Below are 24,775 nucleotides of genomic sequence, written 5' to 3'. Positions count from 1 at the left end.
TATTTACTTGTGTATTTAGTGTCCTTTAAATAACCTTACAATGATTGCTTATAGGAGTAGATTTGTAATATTACTTTTAATTGAGTTGTTCTTAAGTTGATGTCCTTAAATGCTTAATTTCTCCCCATCCTATCCCAAAAATCCCCAAAAGTGTAGTTGAGAAGTTAAATGCCACTCTTGGGTACATATTTAATTGTACAGTTGCATTTCCCACTACTTCTGCCAAAACTGCTTTTTACTGAGAGACTTCAGTGTCATGTACAATTTGGTTTATTAACTCATGTGGTGTTACTAACTGATTTTTATGCATGGCTCTTTGTTCAGAGGATCAGGCAAGAGCTTTAGACTGAAGGTTATGATTTCACTGACTACTTTCATTGCTGTTTGAAGGAAATGCCATTTTTATTAAAGACTGAAGAGAAATTGGTTCCCACTTTCCACAAAAGAAAATGTTAACCTTCCTTTAGCAGCTGCTGGAGAAAAAAGGACTTTTCACATTCCCTTATTTTTTACTATCCAAATTCTTGGTCTGACCTTTTTTTATTGATCCAGTGACCCTGTTGATTGTAGTTATTCAGCCTAAAAGCTAAATCTGTTGGCTAGGTCCATAATTTAAAAGCATTACATTGGCCTGTAGTAGGTTCTGCTGCAAGATCTGCAGATCACATCTAATCACCCACAAGGTGCTCCACTCTTCCTGCAGTGTTTTATTTCAGCATATCCAGTGTTTGAAAAGGGTACAGCCTTTTTGCTCTTGGCTTGTTTGTTACTTTGTAGCTGCTCTGTGTGTTCTGAAATGATCCTGTTTTCCATAATAACAGTGAGAGGGAGGGAAGAGAGCGCAAAAAGGACAAGCAACACATGAAACGGAAGAAAGAGTCAGACTTGCCCTCAGCTATTCTGCAGACCAGTGGAGTGTCAGAATTTACCAAGAAAAGGAGTAAACTGGTGCTTCCAGCTCCTCAGGTGAGGTGTTTACTGATTATAAACAACTTAAAAGGCCAATACCAAACAGTGCTTTTTGTTTTATTGAGTGGATCTCATAACTGCATTGTATCTTACTGTGGCTTGGGATTTTCTCTTTCAAAGATATCTGATACAGAACTTGAAGAAGTTGTAAAAGTTGGCCAAGCGAGTGAGATTGCACGGCAGACTGCTGAGGAATCTGGAATCACAAACTCAGCTTCCAGCACTCTTCTCTCTGAATATAATGTAACCAACAATAGCATAGCTCTGAGGACTCCCAAAACTCCAGCAGCCCAGGACAGGATCCTGCAGGTAGAGTATAAATGTACAGGATGGGTTTTAAGTTTTGGAGCAGGAGTCAACTGAATACAAGGTGTAAGTGCTGGAGAAACACTCCTTAGATTATGTGCAATTCTGGGATTTGAAGTGATCCAAATCTTCAGGACACACTGAAGGGCATAGAAGCAGATCTCCTTGCATTTGATCAATTGTCACTGTGTTTCAAAACATTCTGATTCTTTTTTCTTTTAGTCATATACTGTGTGAAGCTTTTAACCATTCTCCTGGAATCTTGCATAATTTTCCCTTCTCTTGTGTGTTTCTCAGTGCAGAAGATGTATGAGTTCATCTCCTTAAAGCAGTGTATTTTACATTGTCCAACTTCTCTTTCACATTACAAGTAGTAATTAACTTCAACAATGCAAGAGCATTTTCATAGCACTTTGTTGGCTTAAAATTTAGGTTGGCCAAAACCTGCCTTTGCAACCTCTGATTGCCTGGATTTTTCAAAAACTGGCTATGTTGAGTAACATTTTGTTGAATGTGTGGAAATGGATAAATTAAATCAGTGTAGCTAGTGTGTAAGACAAAACAAGATCCTAGAAACAAAACAAAACAAAAACCCCAAAAACCATCTGAGTTGACAATGAGCTGTATTTCAGCAATTCCATGATAGGAGAAAAGAGAAAGTTCCTGGCTCTGCAGATCATAATCAAAGTCTGTACAATATTTGCAGGAATGGTCAGTCTCACCTTCAAATGGAGTTTATTATAAATGTCACAGTATTATGCATATCCATAGGTAGATTAGTGGTCTTCTGGGAATATATTTGCTATTTGCAGTAGAAAAACTTAATTCTTCACTGTCATAAACAAAACTGAAATAAAGAAGGGGGTTATTCATAAAAGCCTCAGTTGAGTCACGGACAAAAATCTGAATAGTGACCATCTCTTTTGGAACATTGTCTTTGAAGTGCAGTTTGGACAAAGTTGATTGAATTCAGGTTTCAGAGTTCAAGTGTGCTCTTCCCTTTTAAAATCAGGATTCTTAGGATTACTTGAGTGTTCAGTCACTAACAAATTATGGAGATTTATGGAGTCTGGCAAACTGAAGGAAGCTGAAACAATAAGTAACACACTAATTTTTGCAGCTTTAGCTTATAACGTATTTTACTGGAAATGAAGTTCAAATGCCTTTCAGTGGAACAGTAGGGTTTATATATACCAGTGTATGGGTGTTAAAGCTAAGAAATTTTAAACATTTTCCACAAACTGATATTCAAATAACTCTTCAGCTGTTCTTGCTACTGAATCTGTTAAATGTGACTGTGAATATCTTGATGAAGCACTGCTTGTGTTGTCTGTTATACAGGAGGCCCAGAATCTGATGGCTCTCACAAATGTGGATACTCCCCTGAAAGGAGGTCTTAATACTCCCTTGCATGAAAGTGACTTTTCAGGGGTAACACCGCAGAAACAGGTTGTTCAGACTCCAAATACTGTGCTTTCCACACCTTTCAGGTAAACAGACTGCTTTTGGGATATGTGCCTGGGGTAGGCATGTGTCTGTTTGGAGGTGGGTGAACAGAGCAGATTTTGTTATGCAGAATACTACCATGATTAGAGCTTCAAAAGAAACTTACTTTATTTAAAAGCCCTTGTTGTACAAGTTTCTCCTTCTCTGCATCTTTAGAAAGCTCAGCCATGTCCTCCTCATCTGTGTTCATACAGCTAACTGGAGTTCTGATCCAAAATGTGGCCTTCTGTGGTCTGGAGCAGTGTAAACTATTCTGGGGTAGTGCAGGAGTATAAATAGTAAGCTGGAGTGTCATTCTGTATGTGGATCCTGGCCTTTCCAAAGTATTACCTTGGAGTCAAAGTTGTGGGAGGTCCCTTAGCCAAACCCACACTGAATTTTTGAAAAGCTGGAGTAAATATTTTATAAGCCATATATATCCAAAATAAAATATTTCTTATATTGCCAATCTAAATAGTACAGAATTGCTGGTTTAACTCTTACAGTGATCAAATATATATCCCACAAATGTCAAATACCATACAGCTAAAACATGTTACAATTGGTACATTTTGTGTCAGGTTTTTCCACTTAGGTTCTAATTTTACATGTATCATGTTAGTAGGAAAAGTGGAGAAGGAAATAAAAAGGACCTTTATGGCAGCTTTTCCAAAGCAGCTTTATTTTGTTCAGGAGCTGTGTGCAAAGGCCCTGATCTTTTAATTAAAAGAGCAGCTCCAGCAATGAGTGCTTTTTTTGAAGATATTTTGGTGTCAGTGTGGTGCAAAATGAATGTAGAATTTGACCTGGAGTGATCTGACTGTTGATTTGCGTTATTTTATATTTTAAAACGTAGAGATGCTCTAATTTTGTTGTTTGGGATTTTTTGTGGTGTTTTTTTAGGTTCTGAAGTTAAGATTTGCACATGTAAATATGATACCTGTGGGTCAACTTGGCTTGCTTGTAGAGATGCTCTGTCAGTGGGAAAATCAAATCCTAGAGCAGAGGGAAAAATTAATCAATCCATGAAGTAGCCCCTTATTCATGTAGTAGGTCATTGGGATATAGAACAATATTCCTTCCCAGTCTAGAGGAGAAGCAATTAGGGCCGACAAAATCTAAGACTTCATCCATGTTGCCTAACCATAGATGCTGTAATTATTATAATCTAATTACTTCTTCAATAGTCAGTGAAAGCAAAGAGGTACTTTAGGATGATCCATTCAATTGCAACATGGCACAGGTGTTGGGCCAGATGATTTTGGCACAAATGACTTGCTCAGGTGGTGGGGAAATCAGAGCTTACAATTCAATCCTGATTACTGTATCCCAGAATAATGCCTGGTGACTGGATAAGCTCTTCTCTCAAAAGCAGCAGTGGGAGTTTGTGTTGGTGGAGTTCCTGATGCTTCTCTTAAAATGATGATGTGCCTAAATTTCAGCTTGACAGGACCTTGGTTACCTTGACAGGCTTAAACAATTTATTTTTAGTATTCATGTAATTGCACTTTTCAGTTTCACTGCCTCCCAAGAAAAAACTCTAGATTGAATGTATAGACTGTGTTTATGTAACTTTTCCCAATATTCAGACTTCTGTAAGTAGAGATCTTTAGTAAAAAACTAATGACCAATTGCACTTCACTAGAACACCCTCTCAGGGGTCAGAGAGCTTAACTCCTCGAGGAGGACTGACTCCCAAACCTGCACTTGGCACAACTCCTGGGAGAACTCCCCTACGGGATAAACTGAACATCAACCCAGAAGAGGGAATGGCAGATTACAGTGACCCATCCTATGCTAAACAAATGGTAAGTAGTACTTAAGAAGTGGAAATCAGTGCTGTATTAATATTCAGGTTTTTAGTTCTCATCTGCTGAAAATAATTTTATTTTATAATAAATAACTGTTAACTTCTTCCACCTGTCTATGGGTCTGTCCTCATCCCATAATAAAATAAAGTCTTTATTTAAAAGAACAGAAGTGTTGCCGCTTAGAATGGCTTTCAGTGTGTTCAGTAAACACACTCTAAAACTGTTTGTTGGAGAAGACATAGTTAAGTTTCCACTCTATTTCTGTCTTTGAAACTGAGCAGGAAATGCATCTTGAGCAAAGATTCATTTTCCTTGCAATCCTACACAATCCTCAAATTCCTCATCATTTTGACTTCCTGATTTACCTACAGGACCTTTTCATCAGTCTGTCGTGTTGACAACACTGAGCTAAAGGAGTTTAATTTTTGCCATTAGGAGTTTGAGATGTTCAGAAATCTGAGTCCCATCCAGTCTCTTTCATTACCTTGGGCAACAGATGTTTCCATTCTTGGAGGTTCAGCCAGATGGGCCCTGCCAATTAGACATGCTATAAAAGGGCATATGCCTAATAGGTAGCACCTTGGGAACTCCTTTTATGTGGCTGATTCTGCAGCCTGGACTGTGGCTTTGAATATCTCCCACCTGAGCTATGGGCAGTTTTCTTTTTGGCCTAGCTAAGATACCCACTCCGAGTGTTTGGCATGTTCTTACAAAAATAACTCTTCAAGTTTAAAATTCCAGAGTTCCTCTTAGCTTGAGGAAAGTTTATTTGATGTACGTATACTTTGATTCTCTCTTAGCCTTTTTATAGTAAAATGAGTTTTTACTGCTAGAAGGGAAACTGAGGCTTCAAATCCCTGGTGGACTCCCCTAGTTTCCAGATCTGGTATTTTCTGGCTTTGCAGCAGACTGAGGTGGCCAGGGAATAATTGGTGTGTTGTTCCTGTCTGTTAATGCAGATGAATGGAGTCTGATGTTGCACTCAGTGTATTGCCCTGCATTCAGGGTATGAATCCAGAAACATCACGTCTCCTTGCTCTTCCCACAGGAGAGGGAGTCTCGGGAGCACCTGCGCATGGGGCTCATGGCCCTCCCTGCTCCAAAGAATGACTTTGAGATTGTTCTACCTGAAAATGCAGAAAAGGAACTTGAAGAACATGAAGTAGATGAAACCTTTGTAGAAGATGCTGCTGATATAGAAGCCCGCAAGCAGGTCAGTGTGTGAGATGTGGATGGTGCTTTTTGTGTAAAATAAAATGTGTTTCTTGTGTGGTTCCCATTGTTGCACTCCTGTTCAGTGGAAGAGGTACAGCTTCTTCTACAGGATAGCAAAGTAAAATTTACTTGTTTCTTTGCTGCTATCAGAGTATACACACACAGAGGCCAAATCAGTTTTCTCTCTGAATAATTTTTTAAATTTCTTAATGTTATGTATCACATAATTTTCTACCATGAAGTCCCTAAGAGTGCTTGTGTCCTACCTGCTTGTGTTTGTCCTGCAGAAGATGAAAATTTAATTAATTTTTTTTTTTCTACAGTGGCACTTGCTTCATTTTAGGCACATAAGAGCTGTGCTTTTTTTTTCAGTTTCAGGTTATTCTCTCAAGGTTAAAAGTTGCTGTTTGTGAAAGGTTAGACAAGTGTATACAAACTCAGGCAGGCTGGTAGCACACAGATAAAAATCTGTCACTCAGGGAATTGGCACCCTTGGCCACTACCAGAGGATTACCCAGACAGCCAAGTTGTGAATGGGTCCTTGTTGTTTTGTTTTGATTTAGAATCAAAGAAGGCTGATTAAAGTAAAAGCCTAAATTCTGCCAGTTAAATGCCTGTACTGGCTAGTAACCAGAGACACTTTAAATCTTTCTAAAAACAGTTCCTTTTCTATTTATTGCTAAGCCTAAATTTTGTGTTGCAAATCTCTTTCTATTATACACCTTATATAAATATATTTTTTTATAAAAATAAATGGGATTTTTGAGTCCAGAGAACTTTTTAACAATGGCTGTGCCTTGACAAAGGAACAAAATATTTTTAAAAATCCTATGCTTTGATCTTTAAATGGGATAACCATTTCCCAGAATTTGATACTGTGTCCTATTAGGGGAGGAACATGTTTTATGCATGTATTTGTATGTCTTGGGCATACATACCATAATAAAAAGTCTGAATAAATACAAGTAATGTATGTGTTTAGAATAGAGGAAAGAATCTGAGTTGTACCATCAGACAAGAGAAGAGCATCCCGCTTTCAAGTGAAGATGTGACATGCTGGCATTAGAACGTGGAACATGTTGGTCATTGTTCCTGAAGTTCCTGACAACATTGGCTTTATTATTGCTTGAAGGTGCATTGTAAAGAGAACTCTCATGTTTTTCCACTTTCACAAGTAATGTTTTAGTGAAATGTCTACTTTAAGTCATTGAAGATGACAGAGTCATAGCTGCTAATTTAAAAGTCTTTCTTTTCCTGGTGGATTTCATGTCTGAAGAATTAGAGCAGCTGTCACACATAGATAAATGTGTAAAGAACAAAATCTTGCTGGATTTGAGATTGAAGGAGAATTTGATGCCTGGAAATGCCTTCTGATGATCTCTTTTCTCTTGGAGTTATTCTGCTGTACTCTTCCCATTCACTTCAGAGGCAGGTGAATTATGTTATCATCACATTATTTAGCTCTGGCTTAGTAACATGAAGTCTGTATACTGGAAGGAATCTTTGCTGCAATGATCAATTAGTTTTTATATCACATACATTCCTAAGCAGCATCTGATTGAGTTCCAGTGGCTGGAGTAACACTTGGCTTGTTTGTTTAGGCTCTCCGGGAAGCAGAGCGTGCCAAGGAACTGAAGAGAATGCACAAAGCTGTGCAGAAGAATCTACCACGGCCCTCAGAAGTAAGTGGAAACAAAATTCACTGTTAAAGAACAAAAATTAAAAATAAGGATTTTTACCATTATAGGAGGAAATACAGTCTAAGGAAATAATGAGAGAGCGAAATCTTTTGACTGTGCTGATTTTCAGGAAACTAGCCCAGCAGAGTTTCATCCAGTATTTCTTCTGCACAATTGTTGAGATTGCTGCATGTGTTCCGCCACAAGGGATTTTGGCACCTGCTCTGTGGGGTTTAGCTGATACATAAAACTTGTACTTGAGTGGGGATACATTAATTTAATATTTTCTTTGGTGTATATTATATTTACAAACTTTTTTTGCTCCTGGGCAGGTTAATGAAACAATACTTAGGCCCTTAAATGTGGAACCACCTCTAACAGACTTGCAGAAAAGTGAAGAACTCATAAAGAAAGAGATGATTACCATGCTTCATTTTGATCTTTTGCATCATCCATTTGGAGAGCAGTTTACTGGTAAGAAAGGCAAAGGCCCAGGATTTGGAACCAACAATGCAGAGCACATGGCTTACTTAGAACAAAATCCTTATGAGAAGTTCTCCAAAGAGGATCTCAAGAAGGTGAGAATTGTGTGGCCTAAGAAGACCTAAAGTCTCCTTGGGACATAACTCTGTAATGGGGAAAAAAAGCCTGCACAGAATTCAGTTGGGAGATCTCCAGAGGGTTGTATGAAGGGCTGTAATCATAGAGTTGTTTGGGTTAGAAAAGACCTCTAAGATAATCAGGTTTGATCATTAACCCAGCACTGTCAAGTATTAAGTAAGAATAAGTTAATAAGTAAGGATGATTAAGTGCACATTCTGCTTTCTGTGAGCTGATGTTAATCTGTGATTTCAGCAGAATGGTGAGGATGCTGTATTTGCTCATAGACATTGTCACTGAGATACAAATTTGAATGTGTTGTGGTTGCTTATAATTTTAAATAAGAGTAAGAGCAATAATACCCTAACAGTTACCAAATTCTACTTTGCTGTTTCTGTAAATTGCTGTTAAATCATTGAGGCATTAACCAGGTGTGATACCCATCTTCTGCTGCCTCTGAATTTCATTAATGTACAATTACAAAGCATTTTATTCAAAACAGTGCAGACTGAATAGAACAATAGTAGTCAGCTTGTACCTTGGAGCAGCAAATCAAGTTGTTTAATTATGTTTGTCAAGCTGAATCCAGGCAAGCTGTGCTGGTGCAGAGCGTGCTGGGCTGTGGCAGCTGATCTGACAGCCATACCTGGTCCAGAAGTGCTGAACAGGCAGATTGGGATGTGGCTGGCTGCAGTGAGTGGGCGGCCTGGGCACTGTGTCCTGTTTTGCATTGTAATCCCAAGTTAAACAGCAGCTCTGGACCAGGGTTCCAGTTCAGGGTGTTCATTTATTTAAGCAGCTACAGATGTTGCCTTTTGCTGCCAAGTGACAGATAGGCAATTCTGTGGTTTAGCTCTTTCAAAGACCTTCACCTGTGAAGCTGTGCCAATAACCTTTGACCAAATGCCTACAGGAATAAAAATGAGTGAAAAGAACAAAATCACGTGCCACCAAGTTGTCTGTCTCTTTAGACTTGTCCTCTGACAATACCTGTTGTATCTGCACCTAAATCCCCTATTCCTTTAAGGTGACTCTAAAAATACACAAGCAGATTTTAAATCCATGTCCTTGACCATATCTGACCAATGAATGTAGAGCCTAAAAGGAGAAACACTGAACAGTATGTACTTCCAATTTGCTGTGAAATGAAAAATTATACTTCAGGATCTCTTACCAGAAGACGTTAAAGATGGAAAAATACAGTTAGATCATGAATTTCATTGCCCTGCCAATGTCAGATTGTTCCCTTAGGAATGTTTTCAGAGTGCTTTCTCTGGTTGTTTTGAAGTGCAGCGAGAATCAGGTTTGCTATCACTGCCCTTAGAGACTATTTCATGGTTCAGTAGTTTTTGTCTGAAAACTTTTCTTCAAAGTCCCTGAAGTTTTGTCTCCTAACTGATGGGCAGAAGTTTTTTTGCATCCCTGCTCGTGCTTGCACTCTGACATTCAGCACAATATTCCCTCTTGTCTAACATGCAGTTCAAACCAAAAAATTTTCCTATCTCTGTGATCTCATCTGGGGCTTGTTTATTTTGCTTTACTTAATTTGTTTTTAGAAAATCTTCGTCCTAAAACCCTTTCATAAAATACTCCTTTCTTTTCCTGATGTGCAGTTCTCTTTTGGGAAGGATTGGTAGTGGTGCTGGGCAGGGTGTGTTGAGCTCCTGGAGCTGGGAAACACTTCTGGTGCCACAAGTCAATACCTTCAAGTTGTTCCTCACAGTGTACTAATGTTAGCTAATTGAAATTTATAGCATTTAGCTTTGTCAGGTGTGGTTGTGTTACTACTATTTTATCTGTCTTGACCATCAAGAACAAGTAATTAATTTTCCCCAGTATCTGTGGAATTATCTAATCTGGTGATACCTGAATTTCTACCTGGTCAGTGTGCACTTAAAAAATGTAGCACCTGCTTGCAGTAAGATACCTACTGCTCATAGGGAAATATGGGCTGCACCTGTAAATGCTGTTAAAAGAGAGAACATGGACGTGCTCTTACAACCAATGAAGTCTAGATTGGCAAAGATACTTTATCTTTTAGTTATTAATAAAAACAGAAGGACCTGGGTTCCTGTGTATTTTGCAGGCCAGGCTCTTTGTCAGAAATATTAAGAGTTGTGAGACCAACAAGAATCTTTTCAGTTCATTGCAAACTTTGTAAACTAAACTGGAAGCAGCAGAGTGCTTGTATTGCACCAGTTCTTCAGCCACAGAATGTGTTAGTTACAGCCAGGGTTGTATTTCCTGCAGCAGAGCTTATGCAGCTCACCCGGGAATGTTTAGACTTGACTTTCCTGGTTGTGTGGAGAAAGGTAAGCAAAAGGAAATGAAAAGTGATTTTTGTTTCGTAGGACAGCTGCTTCTGTCTGTACAGTTCTCCCTCCCCTCAAGGTCCCTGCTTTTATCTCTGCTCTTGTGCAGCAAGATGAAGTATCTCACTGTGCCACAGCTTTCATTAGCCATGCCAGAATGATGTCAGGTTTGGCCAAATTATATAAAATGAGGGATAGTTGTGCTGTGAGGAGCCTTCTAGCCTGGGTTTCATTTGTAATCCACAGCATCTGTGTTCGATTTCATAGTTAGCTTAACCTGATGGTGAGCTTTGAGTATGAGCCCCCATGAATTGCACACTGAAGGTTTGAAAAGAGCAATTTACTTGTATCATGTGTATTGTAACTGCAATTTCTCTCATCATTTCCAACAGGCACAGGATCTACTGGCACAAGAAATGGAGGTGGTAAAGCAAGGAATGGGGCATGGAGAGCTATCAAGCGAAGCCTATAACCAGGTGTGGGAAGAATGTTACAGCCAAGTGTTGTACCTGCCTGGACAGAGCCGCTACACAAGAGCTAACTTGGCCAGCAAAAAAGACAGGATAGAGTCACTTGAAAAGAGACTCGAGGTCAGTGTCACTTTTTTCTGCCTTTTGCACCTCCTCTTTTTTTGAGTTTCCTTGTGGTTTTTTGGTTTTTTTTTCCTTTGTAGGCTTTCAGTCAGGTCTTTTGAAGGGATTCATTTGAAAAGGTTGGTTGTTGAGGAATTTTCCTAGGGAGTTTATAGATGCTCTTGAGGTGCTTAAATCACCTTCTCTCATCTTCCTCCTTACAGTATTCCCACACAAAGTTTCTCTCTGCACTATTAGGTATAACACAGCTCATCCACTCCATTCTCTACTGGAGAGAAGGTCAGGTTCTGCTGTCTCTTAATTACATGTGGATTTTTTAATGTTTTCTTAATCTCTGCTGTGAGTGGATCAGATTTTTCAGTTTGCACTTGACTCTGGTGAGTATGAAGAGAAACCTCAGAGAAGGATGCTTAAAAAAACCATCTCTGTCCCAAAGTTCCTCTCAAGTTCTCTTTCCAACTTAATGTTTGGTTTCTGACTGTTACATACACAAAGGTTAGATAGTCCTGAATTCTTGCCAGGCTGGCATTTTTTTTCCAGAGATTGCTCCAAAAAAGAGAACAATGGATGTTTGTGATCCCATTTCACTTTCTTTTGTCAGACCCTTTGACACTGATTTCCCTTGCCCAGTCCTTTCTAGATTTTCAGCCAAACGCTCCATACAAAAAAACAAAAATAGACAATATTCATGATACCAAGTAAGCTGGTCTGAAACAGTTTCTTCCCACAGAACATGTTTGTTCTGACTTGCAGTAAATCATTAAATGTTTTCTAAAATATCATTTTAGCTTAAAAGTGTCTCTAAATTTTGCAGGCATGAGATTATTTTTTTCCCATGGTAAAAAGAAAGTTTGCAAAAAAAGTTTTTCTGTATTTAACATAGCTACTGTTGCTAGAAGTAAACCTCCCCAAACAGCTCCTACCCCACAAATAACTATAGAGGCCAGAAAGGCTGAATTTTCACTTGATTCATGCATACGAAATACAACATGAGTGTGTTTTGTGAAGTCTGTCAGTCAAGAGTGTTGTCCAGGTGCAGATCCCGCAGTTGTTAGCCCAGCATCGGGCCAACAGCAGTTCACCTGCGCGTAGCCTGGTAGTAGGGGTGGAGTATGAGCTCCAGAGCCGTGTCGTGCTGCTGCTCACCCAGCAGAGAGCACCATTGCCCTGCCCAGCGCTGCCTGACAGACTCGCTGGCTCTGCTTTCCCAAACACATGTGGGAGCTCGGCAGCAGCCTGGCCGTGCATGGCAGCGGGGCCTGGAGGGCAGCGCGCCAGAAGTCAGAGGGCTGCACCTAATTTGTGTACAAATCCTTTTGAAATTTAAATATCTTAGGTCCAAAACGACATTAGAAGGGCATTATTAAAGTTGCAAAGTTAAACAGTCCTAGTTAGGGAATGCAGGAAGAGCCTTAATTTGCCTATGCATATGCTTTTTGAGACAGTCTTTAATTTCATGATTGCAGCCTCGTTTTTCCACAGGCTCATTTACTGCACAGCGTGGATGGTACTTGCTTAATGAGTAGCTCTTGAATATTTTGTTTTCTCTTAATTGTTTGGTGTGTGGCCCTGTGCCTTTATCCTGTGCACTGTTTCTGCAGTCTAAATTGGTTACTTCTGTGTGGGCTTTCTTGTGCTGTTGATTTCTGTCCTTCTCTTCCCAATATTTGAATGAGTAGTTGGTGGTGGAATGCATATTAAGGATATTGAAGCAAAGTAAGGTCACATTTATCATTTATCAAACTTGTGTATGTTTGTTCTAAATGGTCTTTGCTCTGCAGTCACAAGACAGTCACCCAGGAAGCAAAATACAAATCAGAACTCTTGCCAAAAAAAAAAAAAAGTTTTATTTTCTGCCAACATTGCATGGGACTCTGTGAAAGACACTTTACAAAATCCTGTTAGCTGTGTCCCATCAGACTAAGGAAGGTGATCCCGCCCCTCTGCTCTGCCCTGCTGAGGCACATCTGGGCTGCTGTGTCCAGTTCTTGGCTCCTCAGGACAAGAGAGACATGGAGCTCCTGGAGTGGGTCCAGTGGAGGGTGGCAAAGATGATGGAGGCACTGGAGCATCTCCCTGACAAGGAAAGGCTGAGGGAGCTGGGGCTGTTCAGCCTCCAGAGGAGGCACAGCTGAGAGGAGCCCTCAGCCCTGGGTGTCCCTGTGAGCAGGAGGGTCAGAGCAGGGCCCAGGCTCTGCTCTGGGACCAGCAATGGCACCAGAGGAACGGGCAGGGACTGATCCCAGTGAGTTCCACCTGGACAGGAGGCAGAACTTTTTTCCTGTGCAGTGACTGAGCACTGAGCAGGTTGTCCAGAGAGGCTGTGGAGTCTCCTCACTGGAGTTTTTCCAGAACTGTCTGGACACAATCCTGTGCCCTGTGCTCTGGGATGACCCTGCTTGAGCAGGGAGGAGGAACCAGATGAGCCACTGTGGTCCCTTCCAACCTGACCCATTCTGTGTCTGTTATCAGTCACTGCAGTCACAAGACTCTGGCTAATGTAGCTACATCCCCTAGGAGCTCAGAATGCTGCTGGATGAGCCTGATGGCTTGGTGCAATTCCACACACAATCCTGCTCTCCCATTTTGCTGTGTTCCAAAATACCACCCCAGTGGAGCCAGCAGAGCCCTGTGCCTGCAGGTGCAGTGAGCACTGTGCTGCCTCTCACAACTCACTGTTGTTGAGTGCAGGTGGACTGTGTGCAAAGTTAAATTTGACCTGAAAATGTTTCCCAAGTGTGTGCAAAATGCAGTTTAGTGCAGCTCTGTGGCTTGACCCTAAAAGGCCCTGCCTAAAAGGAAGATATACAGGTTTTTAAGCATAGCTCACCTGCTGAATCGTTTTTTAAACAATAAATAAAAAGCGTAGCAGTTTAATGAACAAATGAATATGCAATAAAAAAGCACAGATTTTTTTTCCTACCCCATTCTTAGCAATGACAAAACCTACCTTTATTTTAATGTTTTTCCAATTAAAATTGTCTGAAAGCTATATCAGTTGAAATAGATATTTTAATGGGAAGTATCAGACAAGCTTAAATGAAAAGCAGGGATATTAGCTCAGCTTTCAGTACCCCAAGACACTTGCTTGTACTCTTAGCTGTCTTTGTGAGAAGAGTAGAAACTGTAAAACAGTTTACCAGCAGCAGCAACTGATTTTGGTCAGTTTTGGGGGCTGCTTCTTCCCATTTATAGTGCACTAAGATTTTTAGGGGGAAAAAAACATGAGAGTGTAGTGATATTTGGCACAGCTGCACTTGGGGAAGTCACTGTCTAATACTTGCATATGGGGCTGCTGACACCCTGCAGATCCTGTGCAAAAACCCAATCTGTTTCTGAGTCTGTCTTTGTTGCTCAGAGATTCCTGGCTGGATTGATGGTGTGGACACACACTCATCTTCCTCTAATTGTCCTGTTCTCACTGCCTGAGTGGTTTAGTCGTGGCAGCCTATGTTGACATGACATTTATCTTTCTCAAATGGATGCTGGGATCACAAACAGATTTGTGCTGTTATTGATGAACTTGAGGAGGCAAAGTGGAGCTGTTGTGGAGAGCTTCTGTTTGGCTGGGTATCCTGTCCAGACATCATCAGTAATGCACAGCTCATCAGTACTTCTGATGTTGCAGTGTACTGCTGTGTTTTAGTAATACTTTTCATTGGTTTGTTTTGAGCATTTTGGGCTCCTTGAATATGTTACTCAGTATGGGTTAAGAGTGTTAGAGGGTTAGTATATGAACTTTCTTGTATTACAGATGGGGAGTTTCAGGTCTATGCAAGTGAATCTCTGTGACCTCAGTATGTGTCTCTGGTACACCTTAGATTTGTGGAATTTTCTGATCTTTCCATTAGCTTTAGAAATCCAGAGTATTTTTCCATGGCTAGGCTACACTGCAGAACAAGTGATTTCAGAAATTGAAGTTTTCTGATGCTTGCAGTTGTGTTGAGTAATAGCGTCAGTTCTCTGCAGTACCTTTTGCTCCCTTCTCTTCCAAGCAATACATTTATACAGAAAAGCATTCCTACTAACATGTTAAACTGGGAATGTTATACAATGAAATGAGATAGTAAAGGCATCTATTTAACAAGGTAGTTATTCCCTTTGTAGTTCACAACATAGAAACTTCCTGCCATCTTTACTTTTCCTTTGAAGTCAGTTAATAAAGTTGGTTTGCAGAATACAAATACTTTAATTAAAATTGTGGTTGTTGACATTATCATTTCAGTTGATTACTAAATTATAAATACTGTTAGAAGCCTACAGAGGAAAAGTTAGCGATAGACTGTATATGCAAAATCTAGTAAATTAACTATTCTTTGCAGTATCCAAGATACATCAAGGTGATGATTTATCAAAGTGTTGATGTTTGCTTTTAATTGCAGCCCAAGTCCGCTGAATTAATCCGGATTAAAAACAACTTGCTTAGGTGGAATTTCATAGGATACATGGTACACTCTGCTGCAGGATGTATTACGTTATTTTATTGGAGATTGTCTTTTAATTTCTCTCTAGTTTATGTACTAAAGTTTGCAGTTTCTTTTGCATTTTCAGGTGTGCTGATACTCAGAAAGCAAAGAAAAGAAGATATTTTATAGGACTAGGAACAGAGAAATTACTCACAAAACTAAAATATTGTGAAAATCCTGAGTAGCATTGCTTTTATGGTCACAGGTTTTATTTTGTCCTACTGTCTTGCATTTGTGGAATGCACTTCTTTTGATAAGGTCTGTTGGGAATGTAGTTGGCATATTCCCAACAGCAGAGAGGTATCAGGGGTCTTCACTGTCAGATTATTCAGAATCTGATAACTTAACATGTTTAAAAATAAAGTTCAGCAGTGACAAAGCTCTCATTGGAAAGGCCTTTGCACGCCCTCACACTGTCCAGAACTGAGTGCTGCAGTGACTCAACAGTCACACTGGCTCATGGTGTTTAAGACAAATCATTATAATTTCTGGAACATACTTCAGGGGGAGCATGCTCTTGGGTCATTAGATTTGGCTGTGAGTAGAGAGAAAAGTGTTCTGCAGGTATCAGTAAGTCATTGTGGTACATGATCTGCATGACAAAGGGCAATATAGGAGTTTATCTGGGGTTCCCCTATTAAACTGGGAAAAGGCAGCTTTATATTGCTATGCAAGCTCTGAACATCTGGTCTAGTTTCAACTGGGGAGCTGTAGTTGCTTACTAGCAATGCCTTAAATTGAGGATTTTTTAAAGTGAATCTTTCCATAAAAAAATTACTGTGATCCAAATCAATTAGAATGATTTTTTTTCTTTTTCATATCTTACCAGCCACAAGCCCAGTCCCTCTTTGACTTCTCTGATCCTGATCAGCACCTTTACTTAATGATCCTCATCCTCCTTCCTACATTAAGTAGAGCACCTTACTGGAGCTGAGGTGTTCAAGGCCAGGTTGGCCTTGGACTTGGCCTTGGAGCAGCCTGGTCTAGTGGAAGGTGTTCCTGCCTGTGGCTGGAAGGTTGGAATGAATTGATCTTTGAGGTCCCTTCCAGCCCAACCCATTCTGTGATCTTTAGTGTCACAGCAGAAATGTGAAATTGTTTCAAGGTCATGGTGTGGTTTCTGTCAACCAGCTGAGCTAATGTTGTTTAATAGGTGGAGGCCATATTGTTCTACACTGGATATGCAGTTTTGGTTTGATACTATCTCCAAGCCTCAGTTTCCAACAGAGTTTACTTGTCTTTCACTAACCTGGGCATAACTCAGGCAGGGCTCTTCAGATAGTTTTGCCTGGTCAAACTCTAGACAGATGTAACAGTGTTTCAAGCTAAAAATGGAAAATTCTGTCCAAGAGCTCGGAACTGAAAAAGCATTTTGAAGTAGAGAAATTAATGACTTTTTTTTTTAAACATGCTACTCTTGAGTGCACCATAAGCTTGTAAAGGCAGGTGACTCCAGCATGGCCAGAGGATTCTCTAGTGTGGGGGTCCTTGTTGTCCCTGGAGTGTTGGAAACGCCTGGCCTGGAGCACAAGCTGCTGTCGAGCTGAGCGCTCTCGCCCCAGACACTGCGGCTGAGCCAGCACGAGCCAAGCTCACAAACCTGCCATTCCAGTTAAGTCAATCCATCTCCTGCCAGCAGAACTGAATTTGGGAGAGCCACATGTGGGTCTGAGGTGAGGAAGGAAGTTACAGTAACGTTTAGAGTAGTCCTAGGTATGTTCCAGGAGTGCTCTGCTCAGCTGCCGTGGCTGAAGCTGGCAGAGGATTTCTGTGCACAAGCGAGGCAGCTTTGTGACGATATTGATTCTCCAAGGTCACGGAACAGGTTGGTTTACTTTGACTGTGGCTCTGCTCTGAACATGCAGCAGTTTTTCTTCCATGTTTGTTTAATCCATCCAGCATGATTAGGAAGATCAATTAAAAGACAAGAGAGCTTAATTCTGTTCAGGGATTACCAGAAGCTCCACATTAAAGGGAAGGAAAACAAACCAGTCAGTACAGCAAAAAAACTCTTGGAACTGAGGAGGGCTGTCCTCAGTAGACCTGGTGAGATGAGAATTCTGAAAATGCAGTTTTTAAGGCAATTGAGCTTTTCCTTCCTCAGGGTCAGTTTTTCTTAAATCTTTCCCAGTGGATGTTTGTTCTTATAAGGAGTCCTTCTCTGTCCTTTGTTGTCCTTAGTTAAACCTTACAACTAACATCTAAAATTTCCTTCCCAAATTTAAGTCTCTCTTCCTTTCTCAGTAGCAGTAAGAACAGATTAAATTTTTCACAATTAATTTCACAATTCGGGATATTTAAAGCAAGGTGTTGTGTCTTTCTTTTTTTTCCTCTTTTTTTTTTTTGGGGTTTTTTTTGTTTTTTTTTTTTGTTAGGCAGAGGAAAAACAAATCAAACAAACCCTGGTTTTCCAGTCAGTATCCCTTTTCTAGATCATGTTTTATAAACCTTTGGTTATGTCTGTTATTCTTTTGGCTCTTTTGTCTGCTGCTTGTTTTGGTTTCTCTTCCTTGGTTCTCTATTGCAGTACTGAAAACTGAACACCACTTTACGAGTCATGAGGGAAGCTTTTACATCGGAGATTTGGGATGGGATGAGGCTCTCACACTTGCCTTAACATCATATATCATCTTACCCCATGTCTGTACATGCTGTTCTCATTTTGCTGTTGCTGGTATAAAAGTCAGCAGAACCAAAGCTGGCCAAGGAACAGTACAAAATAAATAAGTGGAGAAATCTTTCAAATGTCTTTACTCTTTCTGTTAGGTTCAGGGGGAAATGGTTGTCAGATTTTACTCAAATCTATTTCTTTACTTTAAGCAAATAATGTAGACTACTGTTTAAACACACCTCTTCCACACCTCTTCATAACTGCTTGGAATTTTTAGCTTGGTATCTGAGCCTTAAAATTTTATGAAGCTTGAACTGAAATTATATGCAGTTGTTGGCACTAATGCAGCAGTCAGCAATTTTTAATAAATAGTATTTGTTACAAAAACTGAGACCTCCTTTTGACCTTTTCATAGTAGGTCCTAAAATTTTGTATTTGGGAGGGAAGGGAAAAGGTGGTGAGTGTTCACATTTCTTCCTAAGCAGAGAAGGAAGAAAGGGCTGTTATTTCTGGTTTTAGAAACCTGGGAGGGTTTTTTCTTTTCTTTTTCTTGTTTTTGTCTTTTCACAGCAGTGAGGCCTGTGATAATCTAAGATGGGAAAAGGAACTGAGTAGAAAAGCAATATAGGAACATATAACCTAAGGAGCTCTAGTAATTAAGAGCCCAGTATCCAGACCAACTCAGAAACATTAAGTCCAATTCTCTGAACATTTCAAGAGTGCATAAATAATCAGGGTCTGATACTGTAATAAGTATTAGACTTGAACTGACTATGAACTGGCTTTGATAGAAGCTTTACATTTAAAAATTCTTTATTATATCTAACACCTTAAGATAGTACACACTTGGGGTGGGATTGATCTACCTGGTCTTGGATCACAGTGTCTAAACAAACAGTTTGTGCTCCCATCACCATCAGTGAAGAGCCCTTCACTGAGGTGTTTAATTTTGTCCCGAGGCCCTGGGTCAGGTGAGCCATGCCCTGGAGTTGCCAGTTTCTCTCCTGATGACAGAAAGATCTCCTGTGACAAACTCAGATATTGATGTTCTAAAGCAAAGTGAATCCCAACTGAAGAGTATGAAAGTGTGAGACCAAGCCAGTGCTGCCACTGCTGCTGATGCTACTTGGAGCATGGGGATAATTCAAGGCTTGTGACCACAGTGCCCTGATCCAGTCTCTTTTCTGTATGGTGGGGATAGTGCTGATAACTGTATTTGTGCCCTTAGATACTCAGAGTTTAACATTTTATTAGAAAATGAGGTCGTTGAGAGATCATGGAATCACGGAATAGTTTGGCTTGAAGAGATTTTCAAGGTCAGCTCATTCCAACCCCTCTGCCATGGGCAGGGACACCTTCCACCAGACCAGGTTGCCCAGAGCTCCATCCAGCCTGGCATTGGACACTTCCAGGGATGGGACAGCCACAGCCATATCTCTGGGCAGCCTGTGCCAGGGCCTCACCACCCTCACAGTAAAGAATGAGATCTTCACTCAGGATGACAGAACAGTGGAACTTCTCTACATGGTGTTTTTTAGCCTGCTCTGAAGAGTGACATTGTGATGGGAGTTTGATTTCACAGCAGCCACGCTCTACATTGTCTGTAATGCTGGGAGCAACATGGACAGTTGATCTTTGTTATATTAGACGTCTGTTACAAACAAAATTCTGTTTGCCTGTGCATCCATCTATTCCATGATTTCTAAATGTCAGTGGTGCTCAGCACACATTTTTTGTCCAAGAAACAGTAATTGGAAAATAGTTCATTGACTGCACAGCTGTATTTGTTGTTGCAGTAATAGCATATTATTTACCAATGAAGACATTTAAAGCTTTCATACTTTTCCATCAGAGAGTATCCTCACAAATCCCTAATCTATTTATTTAATTTTCTCTAGATTTATACAAATATTGAAAAAGAGGCACCTTTCTGTATGCTTAAAGCACCTTGGGCATACCTTAAGTCTGCTTTGCCAGCAGAGTTTGAAAAGCATAGCAGTCTGCATTGCTCTCCCCAGGAGCAAACTAGACAGCTCAGAAAGTCAAATTTCTCTTTCACTCACTCATTAACAGTTTGCTCCCTTGACCATTCACTTTGTTTATCTCTGCACTACCAACTAAAACTGTTCTAAATGAGTGAACAAATTGTTAAGGAGTAGGAGGGCAGGTTACAGAAACCTGCAGCTGTGTAACAGAGGGTACTTCAGTACAGTTGCAGGGCTGGAAGGCTGATGAAATGCACTTTGCAGGAGCTTGGTGTGTAAGACTGTGATGGCTGACTGGTTATCATTGAGAAGGGCAGATCCCTCTTCATTTCTTCCTTCCCAAAGGAGTTCTGTTTCATTGGTAGTAAATTATATATTGGGTAAATGTAGCAATTAAAAGGTGCTGCATTTTGGTTGATTATTGGCAATTTCTTTGTATGTGAGATCATGCTTTGATTTTTAAAGAAACAAGGCAATGATTGGTGACTCAGACACTGTAGTTCTGAATTAGTCTTTTATATTTTAATACTTGAGAAACTTTCATAGCATATTTCATGTCTTGCACTAATATATCATTAAGTGTGGCAAAAATCAAAATATGAGAAATTTTATTTTTTTTCCTTGAGCTTGGCATTCTTCACACAGTCCTTTCTAAAAAAATGCTTTTGTTTGGCTATTTTTTTAAGGAAGTAGCATTAAGAAAGCCTCAACAAGGAACCTTATGTTCCTGTTCAGAGGTGTGAGCTGTTTTATCTCTCCACAGTTGTGCTCAGTGGTGGATGCCTGTATTCTTTTTTGATTTCATAGGATCATAGAATGGCCTGGGCTGGAAGGGACTCTACAAATCATCTCATTCCACTGCCTGCCATGGCTGGGACACTTTCCACTATCCAAGCTGCTCCAAGCCCTGTCCAACCTAAACTTGAACACTTTCAGGGATGGGGCAGCCACAGTTTCTCTGGGCAACCAGTGCCAGGGCCTCCCCATTGTCACAGGGAACAATTTCTTCCAAATACTTAATGTAATCTAATCTTCATCTTTAGGCCATTTGCAATTGGGATTCAGTGTTAAAGATTTCTTTGATTTCTTTAAAAATTCTGATGGCTACATCATTCTTTTAGTGCTCATTCAATTTTACCCCAGGTGGAGAAACACACAAAGACTTCTGTTACCTTTGCTATCTATAAATGTTTTATACAACATTTATAACATATTAACACAAATATGTTCAGTTATTGGTATTGTGTCCCAGTTGACAGAATTTTGTAATTTGTATCACTTGTTTGTTTATGGATTTTTTCTGGATTACAATTTTAGAGATTTATTATGTCTATTATAACAATTTTAATCCAGAAATCAAGGTTGTTGTAAAATGCGCAGTATGGTTATTTTAATAGAAATCAAACTCAACAGAATTCTACAGATATATTTTTACTTTTTTTTTTTTTCCTGTTGACTTTTGAGTTCTGGGTAACTAAAACAGCTCTTGGGTTCCTTCTGGCAGATCAACAGAGGCCACATGACCACTGAAGCCAAGAGGGCTGCCAAGATGGAGAAGAAGCTGAAGATCCTTCTGGGTGGTTACCAGTCTCGAGCAATGGGGCTCATCAAGCAGCTGAATGATCTGTGGGACCAGATCGAGCAGGCCCACCTGGAGCTGCGGACCTTTGAGGAGCTGAAGAAACACGAGGATGCTGCCATCCCTCGGAGACTGGAGGTGAGATTCCAAAATCCAATACCTGAGGTCAGACACAGGCACCTCATGGAAAAGATGTTTTTACAAGGCACGAGCTCTGACCTTTACAGCCTGAGTTGGTATCAAGGTTTTAATTCTCTCTTAAAAATCATACTTTTGGCTGTTACCAGATTCATCTGTCTTTTACTTCAGTATCAAAGATTCTGTGATACACATATTAGAGGCTGGGACTAATCTGGAAGTGTGTTCTTTAACTTTGGGGTTTTTTTATTTCCTTTTGTGGTTTATTTTAAACGTCTTCTGCAATGTGTATCAGCACAAGTTCCATCTCTCTCTTGATTTGGTTTGTTTCAGTTTTAACTACTGTTAGAGCTTCGGGTAAATGTAAAACTTCTCTAAAACCTCCTTCTTCTTTAAAAGCCAGCAAACTAAATGTTGGTACATACATGAAATCACTACCTTGGAGCCAGTTTTCTTAGTTTAAGGATCTCCAGGATATTCTGCTTTTATTCAACTAATGAGACAACCCTTAATCGAGACTAGGTTTGAACCAGTACCAGCCTTTCTTTCCAAAGAATAAGTGTTCACCTGAGCACAGTTTTGATTGTAATGTGGTTTTCTACCAGAACAGAGGCTTCCATTGATGCTTAGATATTCTCAACCACTTGCTATAAAAAAGATAAAATGCATCAGTTCTTAAAACTGATTTTGTGAAGATGATTTAGAAATGCTGATAGATATGTTTACAAACTCAGAAGTGATTAATTGAAATATTAACAGTTAAAACATATTAAATCACTTGATAGCTGCTAATAGCACCTGTTTTTAGTAAATGGCAAGGTTCCAATTTGAAATATCTCCTTTTGAAGCATTTGATCTTAGCTGCTGTCGAAAACGGTGAGCTACCTGACATTTGAAGTAAGATAACTGTGATTCTTGATATTTCCTATCCACTGCTCTGTTTTACATTTGTATTTAAAATAAGTAATTTCAGCAATCTTCTGTCTTAATTCTGAGCTCTTCCTCTGAAGGAACTAAAATATACAGCCTTTGGTAATGATCTTCATGGGTATGACTGGTGGAAAACTGACTGGTTGTTTAATGATGTTTTCCTTACAGTGTCTCAAGGAAGATGTGCAGCGACAGCAGGAGAGAGAAAAGGAGCTTCAGCAGAGATTTGCTGACTTCATGTTAGATAAAGAGACTTTTCAAGCAAAGTATTAAAGGACAAAATTCCATCTGTCACTGATGTAACATTTCAAAACTGTGCAGATACTTCTCAGCAGCTTTTGCCAGCAGTTGCAGAAATCAAGTGTAGTCTGCTGTTTCCATCTTGTCAAGTTTTGTTCCTTCAGTGGACTATTCCAAATGCTCTAGGTATGAATAGCTCTGGCCAGTGTCAAAAATGAGATTGAAATGTCCAAAATTGTATTGAAAGAAAAGAAAAATCACTCTGGTATTATTTTAGCCATGTCTTCATTTGCTAGGGTTATCACATTATTCCTAGTGTTCTACCAGTCTTAAGACTTGTAAGATATATGCAGAATAATGTCTTTTGAATAAATCTGGAATGTTAAAAAATAATGAAGTAATATTGTCTGTCTTTTAACTAAAATTGAATCTTCACATATCCCAGCCCTCTTCTGTGTTTCTGGTCTTCCCCCTGCTGCTGCCTTTATTTTCCATGACTAATTTGTAATAGGAATTACCTATGCAGGATTGTTGTTGTCCAGATAATAAATACCATGTTCCCAACTCTTCTCTGTGCCTGTGAATAAACACTCCTAACTTTATCTAGGTGCTCTAATGGTCATAGTGGCATAATCTCCCCATCCTGGAACCATGGCAGGGATAAATTTTATAAAGACACCCAGCATGGCCTAATGCCTAATGGAAGCATAGATTTTAGCAGAAAATGTACTGTTAAATTTTCTAAGTATTAATTTTTATAAATCATCTGCATGGTGTGGGCTAAGAAAGAAGCTCTGTGTTTTCTCCTCCTTTCACCAGATCCCAGCAGGATTTCATTGTCTCATTGCTTTGTCTTGAAGGGTAAGGATAGAATTAGGAAAAAGTGGGAATATGCCTGTACTTTGGGTTTTTTGAGCTGTGGCTTGTGGAAAGGCACAGGGAAAAAGGCAAAACTGTTGTTAACAGCACAAAATTCAGCAATTAAATATATCCAGTAACATACATCGTGCAATTTTGCTTGGATATATTTGAAATTTAAATGGGGGTTTTGCTGTCTGGAATTTTACCAGATTACAGTTTCACTTTGTTTAGGCCTTGGAAATGTTACTGGGGAACACTGTCAGGGTTGTGCCTGTGTAGCTCTGTGAATGCCATCTATGGAGGTTAATGATTATCAGATTTTTTTAAATGTAACCTGAGTGAGTCCTGCTGTCACTGACAGGAGTAGGGACACAACCAGCCTTGGAATATATTTCACTTTACTCACCAGGACATCATTCTTCTGAAGTATTAATGCAATTATAGACTACATTCTTCTAGAAATGTGTTAAATATTTAACTAAGCCAGAACACATCTGGAATGAAGTATTAAGCATCAATCTTGTAGCATATGGCGTATTTTAGCTTGGATGGTTATACCCAAAAGGAAAAATCATGGCATATCATGTCAGTTCTTGTGGTTGTGTGGTAGCTGGAGATATTAACAGAGAAACCCTTGTAGGTTTACCAATACCACAACTACAATTGTTTCTTTTCTTTTTAGGACTGCAGCAGAGCCTCTTTGATGTGTCCTGTATTTTTGGCAGCTTTGGAGCTAGACAGGTATTCAAACACTGCCTTACATTGTTTAAATGAAAAATCCAGAAGGACTGATCAGTCACAAAAGACTTTTCTTTCTTGAAATGTCTGCAATTAACCAGTCATTAATTGCAGCAGGCATGAGGTGGTTCTATTCGAGAAGTATCTGCAGGAGGTTTGCTCAGTGTTTCTGAAGTACAGTTTGTTCTCACAACACTTAAACAATTTCACAGTTTTCCCTGTCTTTAGTAAGAGGTTTTTGTCCTGAAGTTTCTATC

At 39.7% G+C, this 24,775-nt stretch overlaps 1 protein-coding gene across 1 annotated transcript in view; it reads left to right on the top strand.

Moving 5' to 3' along the window:
• The window catches only part of CDC5L (cell division cycle 5 like), a 30,318-nt gene extending 6,835 nt beyond the window's left edge, over positions 1-23,483 (top strand). The window contains exons 7-16 of the mRNA XM_021527231.3: positions 822-966; positions 1,090-1,278; positions 2,617-2,765; positions 4,406-4,568; positions 5,620-5,784; positions 7,388-7,468; positions 7,798-8,043; positions 10,770-10,967; positions 21,537-21,749; positions 22,848-23,483. Of these exons, the coding sequence (XP_021382906.1) occupies positions 822-966; positions 1,090-1,278; positions 2,617-2,765; positions 4,406-4,568; positions 5,620-5,784; positions 7,388-7,468; positions 7,798-8,043; positions 10,770-10,967; positions 21,537-21,749; positions 22,848-22,952 (1,654 nt within the window). The 3' untranslated portion in view covers positions 22,953-23,483. The remainder of the gene's footprint in view (positions 1-821; positions 967-1,089; positions 1,279-2,616; positions 2,766-4,405; positions 4,569-5,619; positions 5,785-7,387; positions 7,469-7,797; positions 8,044-10,769; positions 10,968-21,536; positions 21,750-22,847) is intronic.
• The last annotated feature ends 1,292 nt before the right edge of the window (positions 23,484-24,775 follow it).

This window comes from Lonchura striata, chromosome 3, assembly GCF_046129695.1.
Source record: "Lonchura striata isolate bLonStr1 chromosome 3, bLonStr1.mat, whole genome shotgun sequence".
NCBI classification, from domain to species: Eukaryota; Metazoa; Chordata; class Aves; order Passeriformes; family Estrildidae; genus Lonchura; species Lonchura striata.
Note: the sequence above shows the minus strand (reverse complement) of the source record. Positions and strands in the feature narration are given on the sequence as shown.